Source organism: Opisthocomus hoazin, chromosome 10 (genome assembly GCF_030867145.1).
Source record: "Opisthocomus hoazin isolate bOpiHoa1 chromosome 10, bOpiHoa1.hap1, whole genome shotgun sequence".
Classification (NCBI taxonomy): Eukaryota; Metazoa; Chordata; class Aves; order Opisthocomiformes; family Opisthocomidae; genus Opisthocomus; species Opisthocomus hoazin.
Window position 1 is genome coordinate 31290927 of NC_134423.1, and position 20167 is coordinate 31311093.

The following is a 20167-nucleotide window of genomic DNA, read 5'->3' on the forward strand; positions in this document are numbered from 1 at the left end:
CAATTCCATGTACAGTTCCACATTTGGGGAGCTGCTGTATGTAGACAGGGACATAGAGATTGATTCCCTGGTAAGGCCTACCTGCAGAATGTTAAAAAAAAATAAAATAAAAAAAAAAATCTAATGTTGGTCTCCATGAAGAAATGTTAAGTATTCCTTCCTGGGTTTGCATTTTAATTCTTTAGATAGGAGTCTTCTTTCCAAAGTGTGATAAATGAAGAGAACGAGTAGAGCCTTCTGAGAATACTCTCAGAATGCTTTACTCAGACTGCACAAAAACCCACTCAACCAACCGACCAAAAAAAAAAAAACCACAACAAACAAAGTGCCAAAAAGCAAAACTAAAAACCCTGAAACAAACATAACCTCAGAAGACCAGCTCACAAATGATTGAGTCCTTTTTAGTGAGCATCTGCTTCGTTTTGGTGACTTGCCAGTGCAGCCTGAGATTGCTCGGGATCCCCTTTAATGCCTTGCAAAAAGCTCGTGAAGAGACACTCAGGGCTCTCACCGGCTGGTTTGGGTTTATGGACCCTGAGACTTGCAGGCCCTCTGCTTTGGGTCAATGAACTGTGGGCTTCCTTGTTCTAAGTTTCAGCCTAAAATAGTAAAGACTAAGAGCAGTAATAATGAAAACAACGTATTTTCCTTATTTCTTCTTGTATTGCCAGGTGCAGATGTTGGAGATCAGGTGATATAGCATCCCAAAGAGAAGGTTATTTCTAGAAAATGTTTCGATCTGGGAAGGAGTGAACTTTCTCACTAATTAAAGCAAAGCTCTTTCCTCCGCAGAACCACGTGAATAGTCTTGGTCAAAAGCTGGAATTCCCGCTGGGAGTGATGTGGTGCCAGGATCCTAAAAGTTTTAGGAGGCGCATCTAGGAGAAGAGGCTGCAAGTTTAGATTCCCATGCTCAGCTTTTGTTAGGAAGTTTTTGCCTATAAAGAGGTTTCAGGAAATACTAGTCCTTCAATACTCAGCTGTGTGGACTCCTTTAAGATACGGGCTTCCTCAGTTAAGTTTTGTCAAAGATAAATATAGGTAAGAAGGAAATTGGGTTTTTTAATGCTAGTTCACATTTTTCCTTTGTTTTGGGAAACGGAGAGTTCTGTGTCATGAGATCTGCAGGATTCCACTCGTGTAGTTCTCTGAAGTGAATGTGTAGATTTTTGTTATAGATAATAGTTTAAATTCTTCAGTGACTCCTTTTTATCAAGGAAGCAGATGAAATAAGAGTAGAACAATGAAAGCTTTTGACTCTTTAAACACTAATTCAAACTTGCACTAATAGAGATATTGGAGGCATAAAAAAGGAGTTAAGCTCTTTTTGAGGACTGATATTATATGTTTTTGATTGACAGGTTGTTCATGGAAATCCTGAAGTATTGTACAGATTGTGACGAAATTCAGTTTAAGGAGGATGGATCATGGGCTCCTATGAGATCCAAGAAGGAAGTCCAGGAAGTAACTGCGTCTTACAATGGAGTTGATGGTCAGTCGTGTTTTGGGGTGTACAGACTGAATGTCATCCTTTTGAACTGTTAAGCAGTGATGTTCCTTGAACTTTTCAAAATGCTCATGTTTGCATATACGTTTGTAGCTCTTAGTGATCATTGGTGAGAGAGATTATTTGAGCAATGCCTGTTTAGGGTTGATGGTACTTTTAAGTTGCCATCAACGTTACATAATTTTGTTGTCTTTTATTCTAAGTTGTAAGCTTTATTTATGAAGGCATATAATAAGCTGTGATGTTACGATGATGGTAGTGGTGTTGTAAGCTACAGCTTATAGTGTTGGCTTTCTTTCTGTAGGGTGCATAAGCTCTTCCTTGGAACATCAGGTGTCTTCTCACCAACAGTCAAATAAAAATAAGAAGGTAGAAGTGATTGATTTAACCATTGATAGCTCATCAGATGAAGAGGAGGAGGAACCATCGGCAAAGAGAAGCTGTCCTTCCATATCTCCAGCATCACCATTAAACAATAAAGGGTGAGCAGAAAAATATACAGGCCGTTGCAGAGCAAATATACTCACGATGGAGAGTAGTAACATATTTCTAAAGAAATTGTATCTAGAAAGTTTGTATTTGGATTATATCCCAGTTTAATAGCTTACAGCAAGTGGATTTGATCTCAGGTCACAAGGCCTGAGAAGATTGGAATAACAAAGTTTGAGTTGTTAAGTGTAACACGATACAATTTTTGAATTGTTTTTGTGAAAAAGAGTATAAAATGGTGCAAAAGGTTGTGGCTGAGAAGTATATTTTTTTGTGAATCTGGAAATGTTTTGCTTCCCTAGAGAAATATAAAAGCAGCACGTATGGAGAGAGAGAGCAACGAGAAACATGGGTGTGGTATGGGAGTGTGTGGGTTTTGCTGATGATTACTGCCAGCAGCGTAGTAATAAAGAATGCCAGAATAACCTGATTACACCTAAGTAGCCAAGCTGTTAATAGCACCCGGTTTACATAAATACGTAGGGAAGAAAACTGAGGCTAAACCTAGGGAATCCTGTTGTTGAAGTGATTACTACTCCACTAATGTAAATGACTCGGTGGTCACTTAAAACTCCTCAAGACCTTTTTGGCATTCCAATTCTATTGCCAGTTACCTTGTGGAGTATAATCTGTGGTGTTACACAGATTTGTATGTTTTGGGGAGTTCAGTATTCCGCTAGGATTGTCTTGTCCTGGCTTAGGAGTATTTGTAACATGGCATAGGGATATCTGCTATAGCTATTTACAGCAAGAGTCATCAGTTTCTGCTGTCTGAGACTGAACTTCGCTTTACTTTTAATTTTGCTAAACTTCAACTGCCTTGGACTGAATCAACTTGCTTGCTGAAATGTCAGTGTGAGAAGAAAGCTTGGGGAACGGGGGATGCTCGTGTCTCTTGCATCTCCTCCCAGCCACCCCCTTGCAGTCCCTGCAAGACTCTTTGAGATGCTGTAGCATCGTGATGTTTTCTAGTGAAGCTTTTGAAGTTTCGTAGGGGAGGAGTTTGTTGCGCACCTGTCATAAAGTTCATAATACATATTGAGCAGTCAACTTTGTATTAAATTTGAAAATTGGCATGCCTTGCATGGGACAGCAAGAGAAATCTTCAAATGCTCTTCTGGCATTAAAGCCAAGACTATATTTTACACTTGTAACAAGCCTTTGTTTCTTCCAGCATTTTAAATTTACCCCATCAAGCATCTCCTGTGTCAAGAACACCAAGCCTTCCTGCTGTTGACACCAGCTACATCAATACGTCACTCATCCAAGACTACAGGCATCCATTCCATATGACACCTATGCCTTATGACTTGCAAGGTGAGCTTCTGGCTGTGCGTGTCTGTAAGTACAGCTCTCCAAACAAGAACTATTGTAACAGGATTTAAACATGCAGTTGTTTGACGATTCAGTAGTGCAAAATATTATTTTGCATCCCCAGAGGAAGAGATGGTATTTAAAAAAAAAAAAAAGGTTAATATCATACGGTTTTAAAAGGTTGATGTTTTGCAAGCTCTGGTAGTGAAGAGAATCTGAAGTGTCACCAGTATTATACTGGTTTATTTCAAAATAAATGGTGGAAGAATGAGGAGGTGTTTTTGTGTTTTGAGAAGCTAAAATTTTTTCTCTGACTCTTCACAGGTTTAGATTTCTTCCCGTTCCTGTCAGGAGACAATCAGGTAAGTCAAGGAAAACCAAGTCATATGGCAGATACTCTTTTCTGAGAAGGACTTGCTGGCATGGATGTATAGGCGAGGAAGGAGCAGATGTATAATGTAGGTGTAAATGCAGGCAGGCTGCAGCTATATTTTATACACATAGAAACTGTGACCAAACATGAGCGTTGTCTAAATAGGGGTGTAGGATAAGGCAGAACAAAAGATAAACATTTCAGTTTCCAAGGGTTAAGCTCAGTCAGTTGCTGTTGTATTGTGGCATGACCCTTGGCCACGGCTGAAGGTCCACCAGCCACCTCCTTAGTTATTCCACCCTGAGGTCTGACTTTGGCCATCTGACAGTGCGGGGCCCCACCACTGAGACTCTTGACAGTCCTCTGCACGATTTGGAGAGTCAGGGGCAGCTCTGGTTTGTCTGAGGCCGCGTGCCTGTTCATACCACGTTTGCCGCCTTTCTGTACACACTTGCTGAAATGGGCTAGCTTGGTGCTGGCTTCTCCACTTTTGGGAACTAAGCAGATCATTCTCAAAAGGAGTCTGGGTTGGCAAGTCCTCCTGCTTGATCACTTTTCCTCCTGTGCCTCCAAGAATAGAAGGGGGCTGGGGTGACTCACCCGCCCGTTGTCCCTTCATGTCTGTTCTGCAGTCTCAAGTAGGAGAATTGCACTAAAAGTAGAGAGGTACTTTCATATCATAATGAAGACCAGAGCCTGCACTGTAGAATTTGGATTCAGAAAAGCTATATTGATATTCAGTAAAACATAGGTATGGGATGTATTGTGAAACAAGTAGTGTGGAAGACTGATGCTGCACTAATTACACCAGTGCGTATGGGTTGGGGAACAAGGCTGAATAACCTGCATGGATGTTTCACTGTAATGGAAAGAAACATCGAAAGCAGAATTACACTGCAGAGAGATTGGATTTAAAATCTGGTTCTTGATAGCTAAAGTTCTTGCCTTTCAGGGGCTGCCCATCAGAGAGCATAACCTGGGACAGCCCTAGCTGCCACCGGATGGGACTAAGCGTGCTATTTCTAAATGCATTTTTCACAGAAGTGTGCTTTCCTCCACCAACAGTGATTAGCACGTAGGTTCACCAGCTGTGGTTGGTCTGTGACTTTTGAGCGGAGGAGAGGGATGGCAAAATGTTTCTTTGAATTTTGGGGAATTTTTCCACCAAGGAATTTTTTGAAGAGGTAAAAGAGTGCTGCTGCTTACCATTTCTTACTGTGTTGGGTGTCTTGCAATACTGTTGCATCTAGTGTTTGCTCTTACTAATACTAGTACTTCCAATTTCTTTTGGCTTCAGAAATCAGGGGCTGCAAAGGTAAAAGTTTGCTGCATCTGTCCACTTACCCTACAGAAAGGTTGAGTAGACGAGCTGCTGTGACATCCAGAAGCTGTCAGAGCTTTAGCTTACAAATACCTTCTTTGTGCTGGTCTGAATCAAAACTATGGTGTCTGAAATGTAACTTGAAAATGTTGTTTTTCCCCCCAGCATTACAACACATCCCTTCTTGCCGCTGCAGCCGCGGCAGTTTCCGCATCAGATGATCAAGAACTCTTACACTCTCGTTTTTTCCCATACACTTCATCTCAGATGTTTCTCGATCAGCTAAATGCAGGAGGAAGCAGTTCTCTGCCAGCCACAAATGGTAGCAATAGTGGCAGTAACAGCAGTCTTGTTTCCTCCAACAGCCTGCGAGAGAATCATGGTCATCCAGTTGCAAGTAGGAGCAGCACGGACACGGCGTCTATCTTTGGTATCATACCAGACATTATTTCATTGGACTGATTTTTGGAATACATGAACTCGTCAGAGGAAATCTTTGTGCGTGGTTTTACTTTATGTTAGAAACATAGACAAGGTTTTTTTTTTTTTCCTTTTTTAGGGAAAAAAATTTATGTGTACAGAGAACAAAAGTATATTTTCAGTTTTACTTTTGTATATAAACCTAAGATGGCCTCACTGGTAAAAAGAAGAAAAAAAAAACACAAAACAAAAAAAAAAATTAACAAAAACAAGGAGCTTCGGTTCATTTTTATGGATGCTGAAGATTTTACACCTGTGCATTTGTCCTATGAGTTACTTTTCCCCCCCATAGTTTGGACACAAATGGCATTATTTTCTTCACAGTAACATAAACAGGAAAGGAGCTGAACTTTTAAAGTTCAAACTTGTGAGAGGGTTTTTTCTCCTCTTGGAGACCTTTACCTTTGGTGGAATCTAATTCCCCCATCCCGCCTTTGGTGCAGTTTTTATTATGCTTAAAGCAGAATAAACCCTACCCAAACTGTTCCACAGCATCCGCTCTGTTTGCAGGACATAACCTTTCAGGAGTGGGTTTGTTGTTTAGTTTTTTGGGGTTTTTTTGACATTTCTGGTTCCAGCTGACTCTCTATTCAGACGATTTTTTTTTTTAAATTCCACGCTTTGTTCAAGCATGTTGCAAACTCATTAGTGCACCAATTGTTCTTGAGGGCCAGACTCAATAAAATCTCAGGCTGAGGATTTACTTGGCTGTGCTTATGTGGGACAAAACAGAGAATTTTTATAGAATCTAGCCCCAAGTAAAAGCATTGATACATTAGACTGTAGGGTTTTGTTTCTAAGAACTTACTATGAAATCCTTTTAAAATAATGTTAAGATCCTAATCAGCAAAATATTAAGCATGTATCAGTTTTAAATTAGTGGAACTGCTTGTGCTTTAAAGTTAGCCATGCGTGTATAAATGGCCTGTTGAATTGAGGCCTGTCTTGTTCTGTCTGGAGAAACCTACTTTTAGCTGCAGTAGATCAAATTTCTGCTTAAAAGTGAACTTGTCAACAAAAGGAAGAAAATACAAATACCAACACACTATTGCATGGTTTGTGCAGCTGATAATGGTCTTGGTACACTGTCTTCTGAGTTCACATTCATCACAACTAATATTAAATGTTCAATGTGAGTCTCTTAAACCAAAACCCAACCCAATAAAAAAGCTCCACCCTGTAGCCCGTGCACTCGAATGTGTTGCTACCTACTGAAGTCTCTTAGGGTAGTGGGTTTCAAAATTCAGTTTTCTCTTTTTGGCCTTGTAATAATTTTGATTTCTCTAATTTTCAGTATGCTTCTGCTGAACTTTGAGAACTTCGAGCCATACTTACTTCCTGGTTTCTTTTTTTTTTTTATTTGGCAGTTGTGTGTGACATAGGAAAATCTCTTTTTTTTTTTTTTTGAACTGATGGGTCATTTGGGCTGATCTGTTCTTATTAAAGAGTGAAATGTGTAAATAGCTGGAATGCAGTTTTTCAGGAGATTCTTTAAGAGAAGGGGGAGGGAAGGAAGTGATTCTCTTGTGTCCCAAAGTCCATGTCAGAGAGAGTAAATATTTCCTCTGGTGTGAAAAATATTTTTATAACTGGTTGAAAGTGCAGGTAACAAGTTTATCAGGAAAGAGTTAAGGAATACTAAAATTAGCAGATTCTTGTCTGAGTTTTTAATGTCTAAAACTGTTGATTGCAGCTAGTTGCTTTGAGCATTGACAAGAGCCACTTTTTGCCTATGAAGTTGTCTCAAAATTTACGTTGATGAAAAAAAGAAAAAAAAAAAAGAAAAAAGGAAAAAAGAAAAAAATCTTTAATCCAAGTAGCATTAGGTATTGCTGTATGATCAGTCGTATGGTTATTTGAAAGGTTCACATTATGTGGCATCAAAATCGTTTTTAGTGTTTTTACAGCATCCCTCTGCCACTAAATAGTTGACTTGAATTTTGAAAACAAATGTTTGTGTTTATATGTATATGTGTGTGTATATATGTATTTATAGATCTGTGTGTGTGAGTTAAAAGTGAGTTAAATAGTTTTTCCCATGCATGTGTATTTCATACATATCTGGCTGATATATATATTTCACCATACACCAATTTTATAATTTATTAAATGTCAGTTAAAAAAAATAAATAAAAGGATAGAAAATGGGAAATATTTTTTAAGCTCAGTCTGATTTTGAAGTGATTAAACCTACATTAGGAATATATCTCATACATTTTAGTCATGAATACTAACCTGGTAACTTCAGAGCATATGCTTTGCTGTAATACCGTTTGTAAATCTGGAGTATGACTGCTATCAGTGTAACTGGGAGCGTGCGTGGCCCCAGCTTCTGAAACACCCGAGAGAAATTCGGGAGAGCTTGTGGCTGTTTTACCGACGATTGTGGCAACGTTTCCATGGACTGTGTTGTTAAAGATGGCCTGAAGAGCAGCTTATGTCACTTTTGACAATGGTATTAAAATCTTGTTAATTCACATAGAAGATTAAAGGTGGCGAGTGTGTGGTAACACAGAACCTGGCATCTCTGTGCCCCTCTTAGCTTTAGGAAAGCGAGGTCAGCTGAGGACGCCTTCCGTTTCCTCACAAGTCACCCTGAAGGGAGGGAAGGCCGTTGAGTTCACCGTTGTCGTTTTTTAACCTCATCGCTCTGCAAAGAAGGGACAGAAATGTTCTCAAGTCCTCCTTTGTGGTATCGATCCCATATGCTTTGTGAGTATTCCTGTTTCATGCTAGGGTGTTCTTTATCGTTGATAATTCTCTGTGCCTCTGACCACAGTTAACATTGCTTGCTAGAAGTCTCAGTCTGAGTTCTCGACAAGTTCCCTGCAAGTGTCACTCCAGAGCCCCGTCCCCACCAGTCCGCGTGCTGTGGAAGGCGCAGTAGAGCAGCCCGGGGTGGCCTGGCCCACGGTACAGCTCCGGGCGCTGCGGGTGTCTGCGAGCCGCAGACCGGTGGTCTTCTGTCCTCGGATCCTTCCGCTGGAGGAGAGGGCTGCGCGCACGTGTGCCTGCGTTACGTGTAGTGCTCTGCGTGCGTACCCACGGGTGCCGGTACGTAGCTGCTGTTTGAGTAGCAGGGTGGAAGCGGCTTTGTGTCGCTCCTGAGGGCATTGCCGATGCATCCTTTGGAAGACCAGAAACTGTGCTAAGCTGCAAGCTGTGCCATGCCTTAAAACCTTTGCAGCGCTTCCGTAACGATAGGCGTGACAGCAGCTCCGGGCTTGCCCCTTCCTCCCCGCGGCCAGGATTCCGTAAGCCTCCCGAGGACGGGATGGCCTGTAGAGTTTCACTGGACGCTTGGACCTGCCTCCCAACGCAGAGCTGAGGACTGTGAGGAGAACGTTTTGGAAACTAATTCTTCGTTGCAGTTTAACATTTCAGGGTTTCAAGCACGTTTTAAATAGAAAGGATTTTGTTTTGTCAGTGTAACTCTTTTTCTTTCTTTTTTTTTTTTATTTTTTTTAACAGAGCTTAGATTTCTAACAAGGGAAAATTGCTGGTGGTCCCCGAAAGTGCTGCTGTTAATTGTTTTAATTAACAAAGGGAAAAATGTATATAAGCAGAATATTAAAAAGACCATTAATTCCATGAATTTAAATCTGTCATTCATTGCCTTAAAACTTTCTCTTAGTTTCCGTACGGCATGCCAAACCAGTAAATGGCTTTTAAAAATGTATAGTAGACCAATGTCAGTTTGTATAAAAGTACCAAGTGAAAATATTTATTATATGCATTGCAAAAAAAAAAATGGTTTACCTATTGAATGTTACCTGTTTATGTAGAAATCTTTAGATGTAATAAAAAGCATTCAGTTACGTTGTGTTTCCTCAGGAGAAAAGAATGGGGGGGGAGGAGGGTGCTTTCTGTGACCTGAGAGTTGCCAAGGTCTCTGCTGAGCAGGAGCACTTTGCTTCTGAAGGTTTTGTGGCACCCAGCATCTCTCCTTGTTGCTCCGGGCTCGGACAGTGCGGCTTTGTTTCGTGAGGGTGTGTGGATGCGCTTCCTTTTTGCTAGCTCTGATTTGGGCGATGTTTACCCACCCGGAGAGGGTAGGAACCGCCCGTCACACACAGACGCGTTCTGGAGGAAGCCAAAGTGATTATGAGCTGATCAATCCCCGTGACATCCAACTTTTGTGTTGTCTGCAGCTGACAGGATTTGTTAATCAACCGTGCTGGTCGATAGGGGAGAATTAAGCTGTGCATTGGATCATTTGTAATTTGGCTGTTGATGCATATTGGAAACAAACGCTTCGAAATGAACTCCTTGTTTCATAAGCTCAGCACGCCCAGGCTCAAAGCAGCCGAGGTTTTTGCTCGCCGTCGTCGCTGGCGCTTCTGTGGCAGAGGTCTGGGGCAGCTCCGGTGGGCAGAAGCCGAGCTCCGCGCCGCGGGCAGCCCTCCCAGCGGCACCCGGCCAGGCGGGTGGGTGCTTGTGCAGACGATAGCTGCGCCGTGCGAGGAGAGGTACGAGGGGAGCGCTGCCTCCTGCTGCTGTGTGGAACCTGCTCTTGGGTTCTGCAGGGAATCCTACCTCTGTTTCATGTATAATGTTTTTCTGGAGTGTTATCTGAGCGTTGAGCTGCTTGTAACTCTAATTTTCAGAGAAACAAGGGGGTTTTTGTTTTGTTTTCTATCTATAGGTAAGGAAGAGCTAATATAAGAACAGAGGGGTGTGGTAGGCAGGCATGACAAGCTATAGAATCACAGAATCCCAGCATGGTGGGGGTTGGCAGGGCCCTCTGTGGGTCACCCAGTCCAACCCCCTGCCCAAGCAGGGTCACCCAGAGCAGGGGGCACAGCACCGCGGCCAGGCGGGGCTGGAATATCTCCAGAGAAGGAGACTCCACAGCCTCCCTGGGCAGCCTGGGCCAGGGCTCCGTCACCCTCAGAGGGAAGAAGTTCTTCCTCGTGTTCAGCTGGAGCTTCCTCTGCTTCAGTTTGTGCCCGTTGCCCCTTGTCCTGTTGCTGGGCACCACTGGAAAGAGTCTGGCCCCGTCCTCCTGACCCCCACCCTGCAGATATTTAGAGGCATTTCGAAGGTCCCCTCTCAGCCTTCTCCAGGCTGAACAAGCGGTGAGCGTCGCTGGCTGATGGAGCGGGAGGGTTGCCGGCTGCTCATCTCCTGTCGCTCTGGGTGGCCAACGGGGACGCGGCTGCCCCGCGAGTGGGGCTGCGAACGTGATGGGAGCATCTGGTCGGGACTTATCTCGCTGGATCATGCCCTGGATCCAGGGAATACAGGGGAGCTGCGTGTAGGTATGCAAAATCTACCACCGTCGTGACATAACTGAGCTTCCCGGGGAATCTGTTTTTACACAAAGGACGGTGTCTGGGGGCGGGTGTGTGGAAACAGCACACGGTTGCGGGTGTTGCTGGCTGCTTGGAACGCAGTCACTGTGAGGCCTTAACTACGAGCTGCTGTTTGTGCCACAGGCTGTAGACTTACACACGTGTTTAAAATGAGTTGGATTTTTTAAGCATGACGCGTGTTACGCTAGGGAATGCTGCATTCGGTTTATTTAAATAACAGCTCACGTTTTGCGGCGATGTTTCTCCAGAAACGGAGCGGGAACCTGTGGAAGTGCTATCATCGAGGCGAAGTAAGGATGTTTAAAGGCAGATGGTGATTCCTGAGTCCAAGTAGTAACGAGGAAAGTCAAAAAAGTTTCAGGTCTTGGTCTTACCAAATCTCTTGGTTTCAATTTCAGTAGTCGACTGCAGGAAGACAGACGATGCGGACGAATTCTTCATATTTTATTGTTCCGTTTGGGCCAACTTTGGCTTCTTTTAGCAGGTCATCAACTGAAAGGAGTGAAAGAAAAATACAAGTGTGAGTAGCGTATATTAGGGATGTTACGATCTGCAGAAGAGCAGCAATGCAGGACCTGGGTTTTAAAATCATTTTTGTTAGAGTAGCTTCTGAGAGAAGTTGGAGGTGCCGTCCAAATTGTAGTTTTAAAATACCATTGGTTCGCTCTTTAATTTTGATTTCTGTGTCTGACTTTCTGGAGCAGAGATGTCCACCTCTTTGAGTTCCACAGGACAAAAGATTCACAAATTTAACCCAGATCAGCTTGGAATTGCCCTTGGTAGGAGTGGCTGACTTGGCTCGAGCAGCAAACCTGTCCCTGTTCGGTTCAGAGCGAGCGGAGCGCTCGTGCAGACTACGCGCCCGACTTCCAGGAGATCTGTGTGCTGCCTAATGCCGGCGGGCCGATAGTGTTGGAATCGAAGACCACCTCCAGCTGGGGCGGGAGGGCTCTCATGGAAGACGCCGGTGAAGAGGCGGTGACCGCGCGGTTGGCCCCTGGCAGGAGCGATGCCTTTCCCTCCAGCTGCGGCAACACCTCGGTGGTGGCAGCGGTTACGAGCTTGGAGTGATCTCATCTGGACAGGCTAAAGCCTTAAAAGGTATTTTTCCCATCAAGTAATGTTACAAATTAGAAGTAAGTAAGAAATGACACATAGAAAAGTAGTGTGAAGTGTTGCTGAATGAAGCTGCCGCTGGGACTTAGCTGCCGTCTTCCTCTGGGTGACGGGCGAGGGGGCGAATTCCCATGCTTGTTTACCCCTAACATAGGGTGGGTGGGTGCTAAAACAAAGGAGAAACCCGGCAGCTGTTGTTTGGTAATGCTTTGGGAGGCCGTTCCCTTCGGTAAGGTCTCCGATGCAGTCTGGAAGGGGTCTGTGCTTGCTGGTGTGCGGGGCCGTGTGCCCAGTTCCAGGAGGCTGCAGCCGTCTTCGGGCCAGCAGCGCGTGAGCAGGGTCGGGGCTGGATGCTGAGCAGAGGGATGGGGCGGGCGGGCTGTCGGCGAGGAAGCTCTTGGGTCACGGACCTCCATTTATTGTTTGATATTTCGTTAGCAGGACACCTTTAGAGCCTGTTGGTAGACCACTGAATGAGAGGGATCATGCGTGGTGCTGCTCCAGAGTCTCATAGAGTAGGGCAGCGAGGCTGGGGAGGGGGCTGCAGAACAAGAACTATGGGGAGCGGCTGAGGGAGCTGGGGCTGCTCAGGCTGGAGAAGAGGAGGCTGAGGGGAGACCTTCTCACTCTCTGCAGCTCCCTGACAGGAGGGGGCAGGGAGGGGGGGTTGGTCTCTGCTCCCCAGGAACCAGCGACAGGACGAGAGGCGATGGCCTCAAGCTGCGTCAGGGGGGGTTCAGGTTGGAGATTGGGAAAAATGTCTTTCCTGCAAGAGTGGTCAGGGGTTGGGCCAGGCTGCCCAGGGCAGTGGGGGAGTCCCCATCCCTGGAGGGGTTCAAACACCGTGTGGATGTGGCACTTGGGGACATGGTTTAGCAGGCATGGGGGTGTTGGGGTGACGGTTGGACTTGATGATCTCAAAGGTCTTTGCCAACCTTCATGATTCCGTGTTTCTATGGCCTTGTGGGCTGGAGTCCGGGCAGCGCTGGGTGCTCTCCCCTCGTGAAGTAGCTCGGCGGAGGCTGGTCTGCGTTTTCACTGTGATCTGCTCGGCCGAGGTCACCAGGATGGCTGTTGGGGCTGAGCGAGCTGTGGTTGTTTAAATAAGACTCCGACTGCTCGTACCGGAGCACGGAATAACAGCTTTGCCGTCACCGGCTGTGAAATCCAGGGCGGGGGTCATGGGAGGAGGGGAGGTTTAGGGAGAAAAAAAGCTGTTTAAATATTTGTGGAAGGTCCGTGCGAGTGGTGTAACCCGTTTCCTCTCTGCTGTCCGTCCGGGTGCGGGATGAGACGCCGTTTTGCCCTCTGTTCGCAGACAGGCGTTGGTGTTTGCAGCGGGGGGGAGCGCAGCCCCCGTGGAAGCTGCTGCCGGGGGGATCTGGTTGCAGCGTGGGGTAAATGGGGGGCGGGGGGGGCTCTGCGAGAACTGCTGCTACGTGCGGTAAGTGACAGTTCTTTCTTTCCTGGAGATCGAATCTTCCTTTCAGAAAGAATACCCTGATGGTAATCAAATGCTTCTAAGGGCATAAATTAAAAAAATAATTCTTTCCCACAGAATCACAGAGTGGTAGGGGTTGGAAGGGACCTCTGTGGGTCACCCAGCCCAGCCCCCTGCCCAAGCAGGGTCACCCAGAGCAGGCTGCACAGCACCGCGGCCAGGGGGGCTGGAATATCTCCAGAGAAGGAGACTCCACAGCCTCCCTGGGCAGCCTGGGCCAGGGCTCCGTCACCCTTAGAGGGAAGAAGTTCTTCCTCGGGTTCAGCTGGAGCTTCCTCTGCTTCAGTTTGTGCCCGTTGCCCCTTGTCCTGTCGCTGGGCACCACTGGAAAGAGTCTGGCCCCGTCCTCCTGACCCCCACCCTGCAGATATTTAGAGGCATTTCTGAGGTCCCCTCTCAGCCTTCTCTTCTCCAGGCTGAACAAGCCCAGCTCCCTCAGCCTGTCCTTGTAGGAGAGATGCTCCAGTCCCTTCATCATCCTCGTAGCCCTGAACATTCCCGAACATTTAAAAATAACACAGAAGATAAATGTGTCGGTTCTGATTTGGTAAAGGTTCGTTAAATTAAAATGAAGCGAAGGTTTCTCCGGAGCCCCTGTAAACGAAGGGACGTGCCAGTGGTTCCTGAGCAATCGCCGATGCGGATGAAACGCGGTCGGTTCCGGCATCAAATATTTATAGCAGCTTAGCGAGCCGGAGTGCAGCGCGTCAAGGCCAAGGGGGAATGTCTGCTTCAGAAGAAGCCTTGCTTCCGACGCTGGGATCCGCAGTGCCTTGCAGCGAGGGGTGAGTAGATGCACAGCGTGTACACCAAGGTGCTGGGAAATCCCCCCGCGCCTCCCGAATCTTCTTTACAGAATAGGGGTTCATGCTAGGAGGCCTTTAATTAGGGTTAATGTCTCTGTATCTCCACTCGTCAGCTCTCATAATAGCTCTGAAAGTGTTTTCAGGTGGAAGTAGCTGCAGCAGCTACTACTGCAGTTAAAGAGTTGAAGGAAGGCCTTGGAAGACGTGCCGTGTCGGTGTGTCGCTGCGCAGCTGGTGACGGCGATGATTTAGATTTAAATCTGAATTCTACTTTAACATTAGAAAGGACAGTTCTTGTACCCCCGAGGAGCCTAATGGGGTCTGTACGAACCCAGTAACACCAGTAAAACTCATTCCTCGCCTGTATCAAACTGGTGATGGCAGAGAGCGAGCAATCTCAACGCTCCGGACCCCGCTCCCTGCAGCGGGGTCGGAGGGGCGAGAGCTCTGCCCGAGCTGGAGAAGCAGCCGAAGGGGCTGTGGTTTGGGGCAGGGAGGGGATGGACAGCCCGGCCCCGGGGCTGAGGGGTGCGCGGAGCACTGCCCTGCCTCCTGCAGCCCGGGGAAGCGGGGCCCGTGCTCAAAAACTTTATATACGTGCATAAAACACCTAGGGCAAAGCCAGCTGGCTGAAAGGTTTGGGTCATTTTCAACCTCCGGGAAGTTCCCTCCTGTCGTGCCCCTTGGAGGCAAATGTCTGGCGAACAGGACAGGGTTTTTTCTTTTTTTTAAAAAAGAATCTTAATTAAAATGTCTCTCTGTTCCAAATTGTGCTGGCCGTGGAGCTGACCGTGGCAGGGCTCTTTGGAAACGGCCGGTGCCCCGTGTCCAGCATCCCCATCCACCTTTCCCAAGGGGGTGCAGTGACAGGACAAGGGGGAACGGCTCTAAACTAACAGAGGGCAGATTTAGATGAGATATTAGGAAGAAATTCTTCCCCATGAGGGTGGTGAGGCCCTGGCCCAGGCTGCCCAGAGAAGCTGTGGCTGCCCCCTCCCTGGCAGGGCTCAAGGCCAGGCTGGATGGAGCTCTGAGCACCCTGGGCTGGTGGAAGATGTCCCTGCTCATGGCAGGAGGGTTGGAACCAGATGAGCTTTAAGGTCCCTTCCAACCCCAACCATTCTATGATTCTATGATCCCTGCAGCTTGGGGGACAGATGGACGGATGGACGCTCTCCTGGGGCTCTCCGTGGGACAGATGCACAAATACAGCGAAACATCTCGGGGTGAAAAATCATCATTTGGGAAACGACTCGAGAAAAGGAACGGGTCTCGGGTCACGGGCAGCTGCCTTGCCTCTTCTGCAAAGCACAAAACCCCTGCATAGCGCTCGTGGCGTGGGTAAAGGCTGACAGCGCCGAGGAGACTTGGCTGTCTAATTAGTCTAATTAGCTGCAGCGAGCTGACGTGGCTAACGTGCTCTGCTCGGCCCTGGGCGCGCTCCTGCTCTGGGCTCCGATTCGGCTACAGGGGAGAACCGGGAAGGGAAGAAGAAGATGGGGGAGAGCGTTTGCTACATCTCTGAATTGCAAAATACCTTCTTCCTCGGAAAGCTTTTCTCCGAGCCGCGTCAGCTTGGCTCTCAGCTCCGACGCGGAGATAACGCCGCTCTTCTGCCTGTCAATCATGGACAAGGCCGTGAGGATTTCCTTCTCGGGTTCCTCCTGCTTCATCTGCCGGTACATTATATTCAGGAAAGTGGAGAAATCCAGCTCCATGTTTCTGTCTGGAAAAATCAGAGCAGATTCTTTAGGAGTGGCTCAGTTTTCTAGCCCGATCCAGACCTGAGCACCCCGCTTCTCTGCCCCCCAGTTTCCCTTCCTGGGGCACCTTGTCCCTTTTGGGTGGATCCACTGCTGGGGGCTTTCTCCTGGCCCAAAACCCCATTTATGGCTTTGCTGGACTTGTGCTTTGAAACCTCTGTGTCCAGAATTTTTAATCCTGCCCACCTTATCTCATGATGCTTCGTTGGTCTTTGCGCTTTGAACTTATTTATACGTATTTTAGGGCTACGAGGATGGTGAGGGGACTGGAGCATCTCCCCTACGAGGAGAGGCTGAGGGAGCTGGGCTTGTTCAGCCTGGAGAAGAGAAGGCTGCAAGGGGACCTAATATATGCTTACAAATATCTGCAGGGTGGGGGTCAGGAGGACGGGGCCAGGCCCTTTCCAGTGGTGCCCAGCGACAGGACAAGGGGCAATGGGCACAAACTGAAGCAGAGGAAGTTCCAGCTGAACCCGAGGAAGAACTTCTTCCCTCTGAGGGTGACGGAGCCCTGGCCCAGGCTGCCCAGGGAGGCTGTGGAGTCTCCTTCTCTGGAGATATTCCAGCCCCGCCTGGCCGCGGTGCTGTGCAGCCTGCTCTGGGTGACCCTGCTTGGGCAGGGGGTTGGGCTGGGTGACCCACAGAGGGCCCTGCCAACCCCGACCATGCTGTGATTCTGTGATTCTGTATCTGCAGATGAATATATTGCTGTGCTTTTCTACTTCTGCTGGCTGCACCGGGCAGTTTCCCATCCTCACAACCCATAATCGATATGTTTGCCTCCCGCTGCCCTCGAAGCTTTCCTTTTTTAACGGCCCTGTTTTTGATCTGTGTGCTGGACTGGCACAGTTCACTGCCTGGCACACTGGACCAGGCTTTGGTGACGGCTCTTGGTTACATCGCATTGCCAGGGCTGTTTCACCAGGGAGTGAACGTGACCTGCTGGGCCCCAGGCAGCCTCCTTGCCTCCTGCCCACAAAAAAGCTGAATTTCTCCATCCGTAACCCAGCGTGTTTTATTCGCGCGCTGCCGCTGCCCTGCGCTCACCGATCTTGTGCAGGTGCAGGTGTCTCTGCACCTCTCCCGGCGTCGGGCTGGCTCCCAGGCACCGCATCACTGCCATCAGGTCGGAGGCTTTTATCTTGCCTTTTTGTTTCTTGTCGTAGAGGGAAAAACATTCCTTGAACTCTAATTAAAAACCGAAACGCTCTGTTATGCCATGCCAGGTTACATTGATCTGCCCGTGACGTTTCTCCTCCCGGTGCCCGGCTGGGTGGCATTGGTAGGGTTCCAGCACGGATATTGTGTCTGGCGTGGGGTGTCTCCTTTCCAGGGAGATGATGGACAGCGAGGCAGGACCCCGGGTAAAGTGCCACGGGCAATTAAAGCCCAGGCTTGGGACTAGCTAAGCTAATTGGGGTCCTTCAGCCTAATGAAGCAAGTCTGAAAGTGGAGCCAGGCTCCCCAATCCCAAATCCCAGCACGGTGGGGGTTGGCAGGGCCCTCTGTGGGTCACCCAGCCCAACCCCCTGCCCAAGCAGGGTCACCCAGAGCAGGCTGCACAGCACCGCGTCCAGGTGGGGCTTGAATATCTCCAGAGGAGACTCCACAGCCCCTCTGGGCAGCCTGGAGAATCTGTAGAATACTCTTAAAAGCGCTTTTCTCTGCCTTCACGGGGGGTAGGAGAGGGTGCTGAAGGAGCGAGCCCTGAGGAGCGGTGGAGGATGCTGCACTGGTCCCTGCCACGCTCTGTGCGGGGTCTGGCACTTGCCCCCACCTCGGCCTGACACCGGCTGGGCTTTAATAAGGACGAGGGAACCGATAACGTCACCTTTGGGGGTTGGACTAGATGACGTCTAGGGGTCCCTTCCGACCCAAAACTTTCTATGATTCTATGATTGTATTTGGTACTCGGAGCGCTGCTGCGGGAGCCGCTGCCTGCCCTCCCGCCATCCCGCTGCGGCATCTCCCCCACCCGCTGCTCCCTGCCCGCTCCAGCGCAGCTCTCGGGGGAAGAGCGAGGGGCTGCAGCCGGCCCACGGGAGGCTGCTGGCTCCCATCTTCTCGTCCCGCTCGGCTCCTTCTCCGCGTCGCTGATGGGCATGCGGGGCCGCGTAGGGACAGTCCTGTCTGCAGCGTGGCGGGGAAGGAAAAACCACCCTCTGCCCCCTCTTCATCCTCTCCGTCCCTCGCTGCAGGGGTGGGTGCTGGGTGCCCATGGGTGCCTCCTCCCCCACAGCAAGCCTGCAGAGCTGCTGAGCCCGCAGCTCTCCAGATTAACAGATTTGCCATAATACTCTTATTTCAGCTTTGTTCTGCCGTGCTTGCAGCAAAGCCTTCCTCGTTCGGGTCCGAGGTAGGGGGTCCCCTTTGCCAGCGAGAGAATTTTTACCTCCCGCACCCTCTCCTTCCTCCTCTTCCTCCATCGCCTTCGCTCCCGCCGTACGTGAAACCTCCAGCACCATGCGTGGGATCCCAGCTGGGATTTCTCGGGCAGGGCTGCCGTGTTTACGGGGCTGGGAGGCTGCTGGGTGCCCTCCGCGGGTCCCGACGCGGGTCCCGACGCGTGGGGCCGTGGGCGCTTTCGGCTCCCTGCCTGTGCCCAGCACTGCCTGGGTGAGATCGGGGAGGTTGCTCTGGATTCAGAGCGAGGGGATCCCCTTGAGAGCTGGGAGGAGGGCAGGTGGCAGAGCACAAGCCTGGACACTTTTGGGGAAATGTCATTTTATATATATCCATATATCTACATGCAATATAAAATATAAAATGATAAAATCTTATAAAATTATATATAATATGTATATAAAAATATTTAAGCTGATCTTGCTATTAAAAAAGCCCCCCAACAAAACCAGAACAAACCAGTACATACCATTAATCTGATCCTGGGACAGAAATTTTGCCTGCAGCATGAAGGGGAGAAGGAAAAGGAGAGAGAGGGGGAAAAAAAAAACCAGCATTAAAATCTGGGTGGGGGGAGCGGGGTGGAGCAGTTTGTACCAGCTGTAATGCTTCGCTCACCATTATTTTGGGGGCTCTCCTTGTGTTTTGCGCTGCCGGTCGGGATCGGAGGTGTCTGCTGCTGATTTTCTGTCTGACGAAGGGCTAAAGTCCGCCAGCCCGGGGTGGAGTGCGGCCGGGCTGTAATAAATACCCCGCTGCTATGGCTACGAGACCTGATCCCTGCCAGGGCCGGATCCTGCTGCCAGCACGGCTCCTGCTCTCCCCAGCCTGCCCGAAGCCGCCAGCCGGGACCCCGAGCAGCGATGCTGTCGGGAGGAGCGGGGTGAGAGCTTCCCTTCCATCGAGGTTTGAGGGTGCTTGGGGTCGGGCGGGATGGAGGGGAGTTAGCCGAGCTCTACAGGTTTGATAATCTCCACCAGCCGCACGCCTTGCACTGGGTTTGGGTGCTGGGAGACAAATCCAGCCTGGGTGCTGGGTGCTGAGGGCGCGGGGGGGATTTACAGCTTTGCGCTGCGCTGCCGGAGGGGTTTTGCTGGTGGGCAGGGGAAGGGGTGATTGGGGATTTACACATCGTGGCGGAGCTGGGTGCAGGGCATTGGGCGTCCTGGGTTGGCAGGGGAGGGGGGCTTGGACGTGTCCCCCGCCAACGCGGCAGAGCGGGGACGGCGCAGGCGGGCTGAGAGGAGAGGAGGGTTTTGAGAAGGTTTAGAAAGCTCCCCATCATCTGGGTTTTTATTTATTAGAGTTTATTTGGCTGATTGCAGAATTCCAGCATGGTGGGGGTTGGCAGGGACCTCTGTGGGTCACCCAGTCCAACCCCCTGCCCAAGCAGGGTCTCCCAGAGCAGGGGGCACAGCACCGCGGCCAGGCAGGGCTGGAATATCTCCAGAGAAGGAGACTCCACAGCCTCCCTGGGCAGCCTGGGCCAGGGCTCCGTCACCCTCAGAGGGAAGAAGTTCTTCCTCGGGTTCAGCTGGAGCTTCCTCTGCTTCAGTTTGTGCCCGTTGCCCCTTGTCCTGTCGCTGGGCACCACTGGAAAGAGCTTGGCCCCATCCTCCTGACCCCCACCCTGCAGATATTTTTAAGTATAGATTACAGAATCACAGAATAGTAGGGGTTGGAAGGGACCCCTGTGGGTCATCTAGTCCAACCCTCCTGCTGAAGCAGGGTCACCTACAGCAGCTGCACAGGATCTTGTCCAGGCGGGTCTGGAATATC

The 20167-nt window shown here is 48.9% G+C and overlaps 2 protein-coding genes across 4 annotated transcripts in view; one reads left to right on the forward strand and one right to left on the reverse strand.

The window, feature by feature from the left end:
- PIAS1 (protein inhibitor of activated STAT 1) overlaps nucleotides 1-9075 on the forward strand; it is a 64074-nt gene extending 54999 nt beyond the window's left edge. Inside the window, exons 10-14 of one of the 2 annotated variants that reach the window (XM_075431526.1) lie at nucleotides 1362-1492; nucleotides 1812-1989; nucleotides 3171-3313; nucleotides 3635-3672; nucleotides 5170-9075. In XM_075431526.1, the coding sequence (XP_075287641.1) occupies nucleotides 1362-1492; nucleotides 1812-1989; nucleotides 3171-3313; nucleotides 3635-3672; nucleotides 5170-5466 (787 nt within the window). In that variant the 3' untranslated portion in view covers nucleotides 5467-9075. The remainder of the gene's footprint in view (nucleotides 1-1361; nucleotides 1493-1811; nucleotides 1990-3170; nucleotides 3314-3634; nucleotides 3673-5169) is intronic. The other variant, XM_075431527.1, reaches the window with a different exon arrangement.
- A 1914-nt stretch (nucleotides 9076-10989) lies between these two features.
- CALML4 (calmodulin like 4) lies at nucleotides 10990-19104 on the reverse strand. 2 transcript variants are annotated; one of them, XM_075431740.1, is made up of 5 exons: nucleotides 19007-19104; nucleotides 18858-18888; nucleotides 17033-17173; nucleotides 15760-15948; nucleotides 10990-11291 (listed from the first exon to the last, which is right to left on the reverse strand). In XM_075431740.1, exons 1-5 carry the CDS (start codon nucleotides 19007-19009, stop codon nucleotides 11194-11196), a joined length of 462 nt encoding a protein of 153 aa, XP_075287855.1. In that variant the 5' UTR covers nucleotides 19010-19104; the 3' UTR covers nucleotides 10990-11193. The 2 variants fall into 2 exon arrangements, with proteins under 2 accessions (XP_075287855.1, XP_075287856.1); XM_075431741.1 differs by lacking the exon at nucleotides 17033-17173.
- Nucleotides 19105-20167: the final 1063 nt, after the last annotated feature.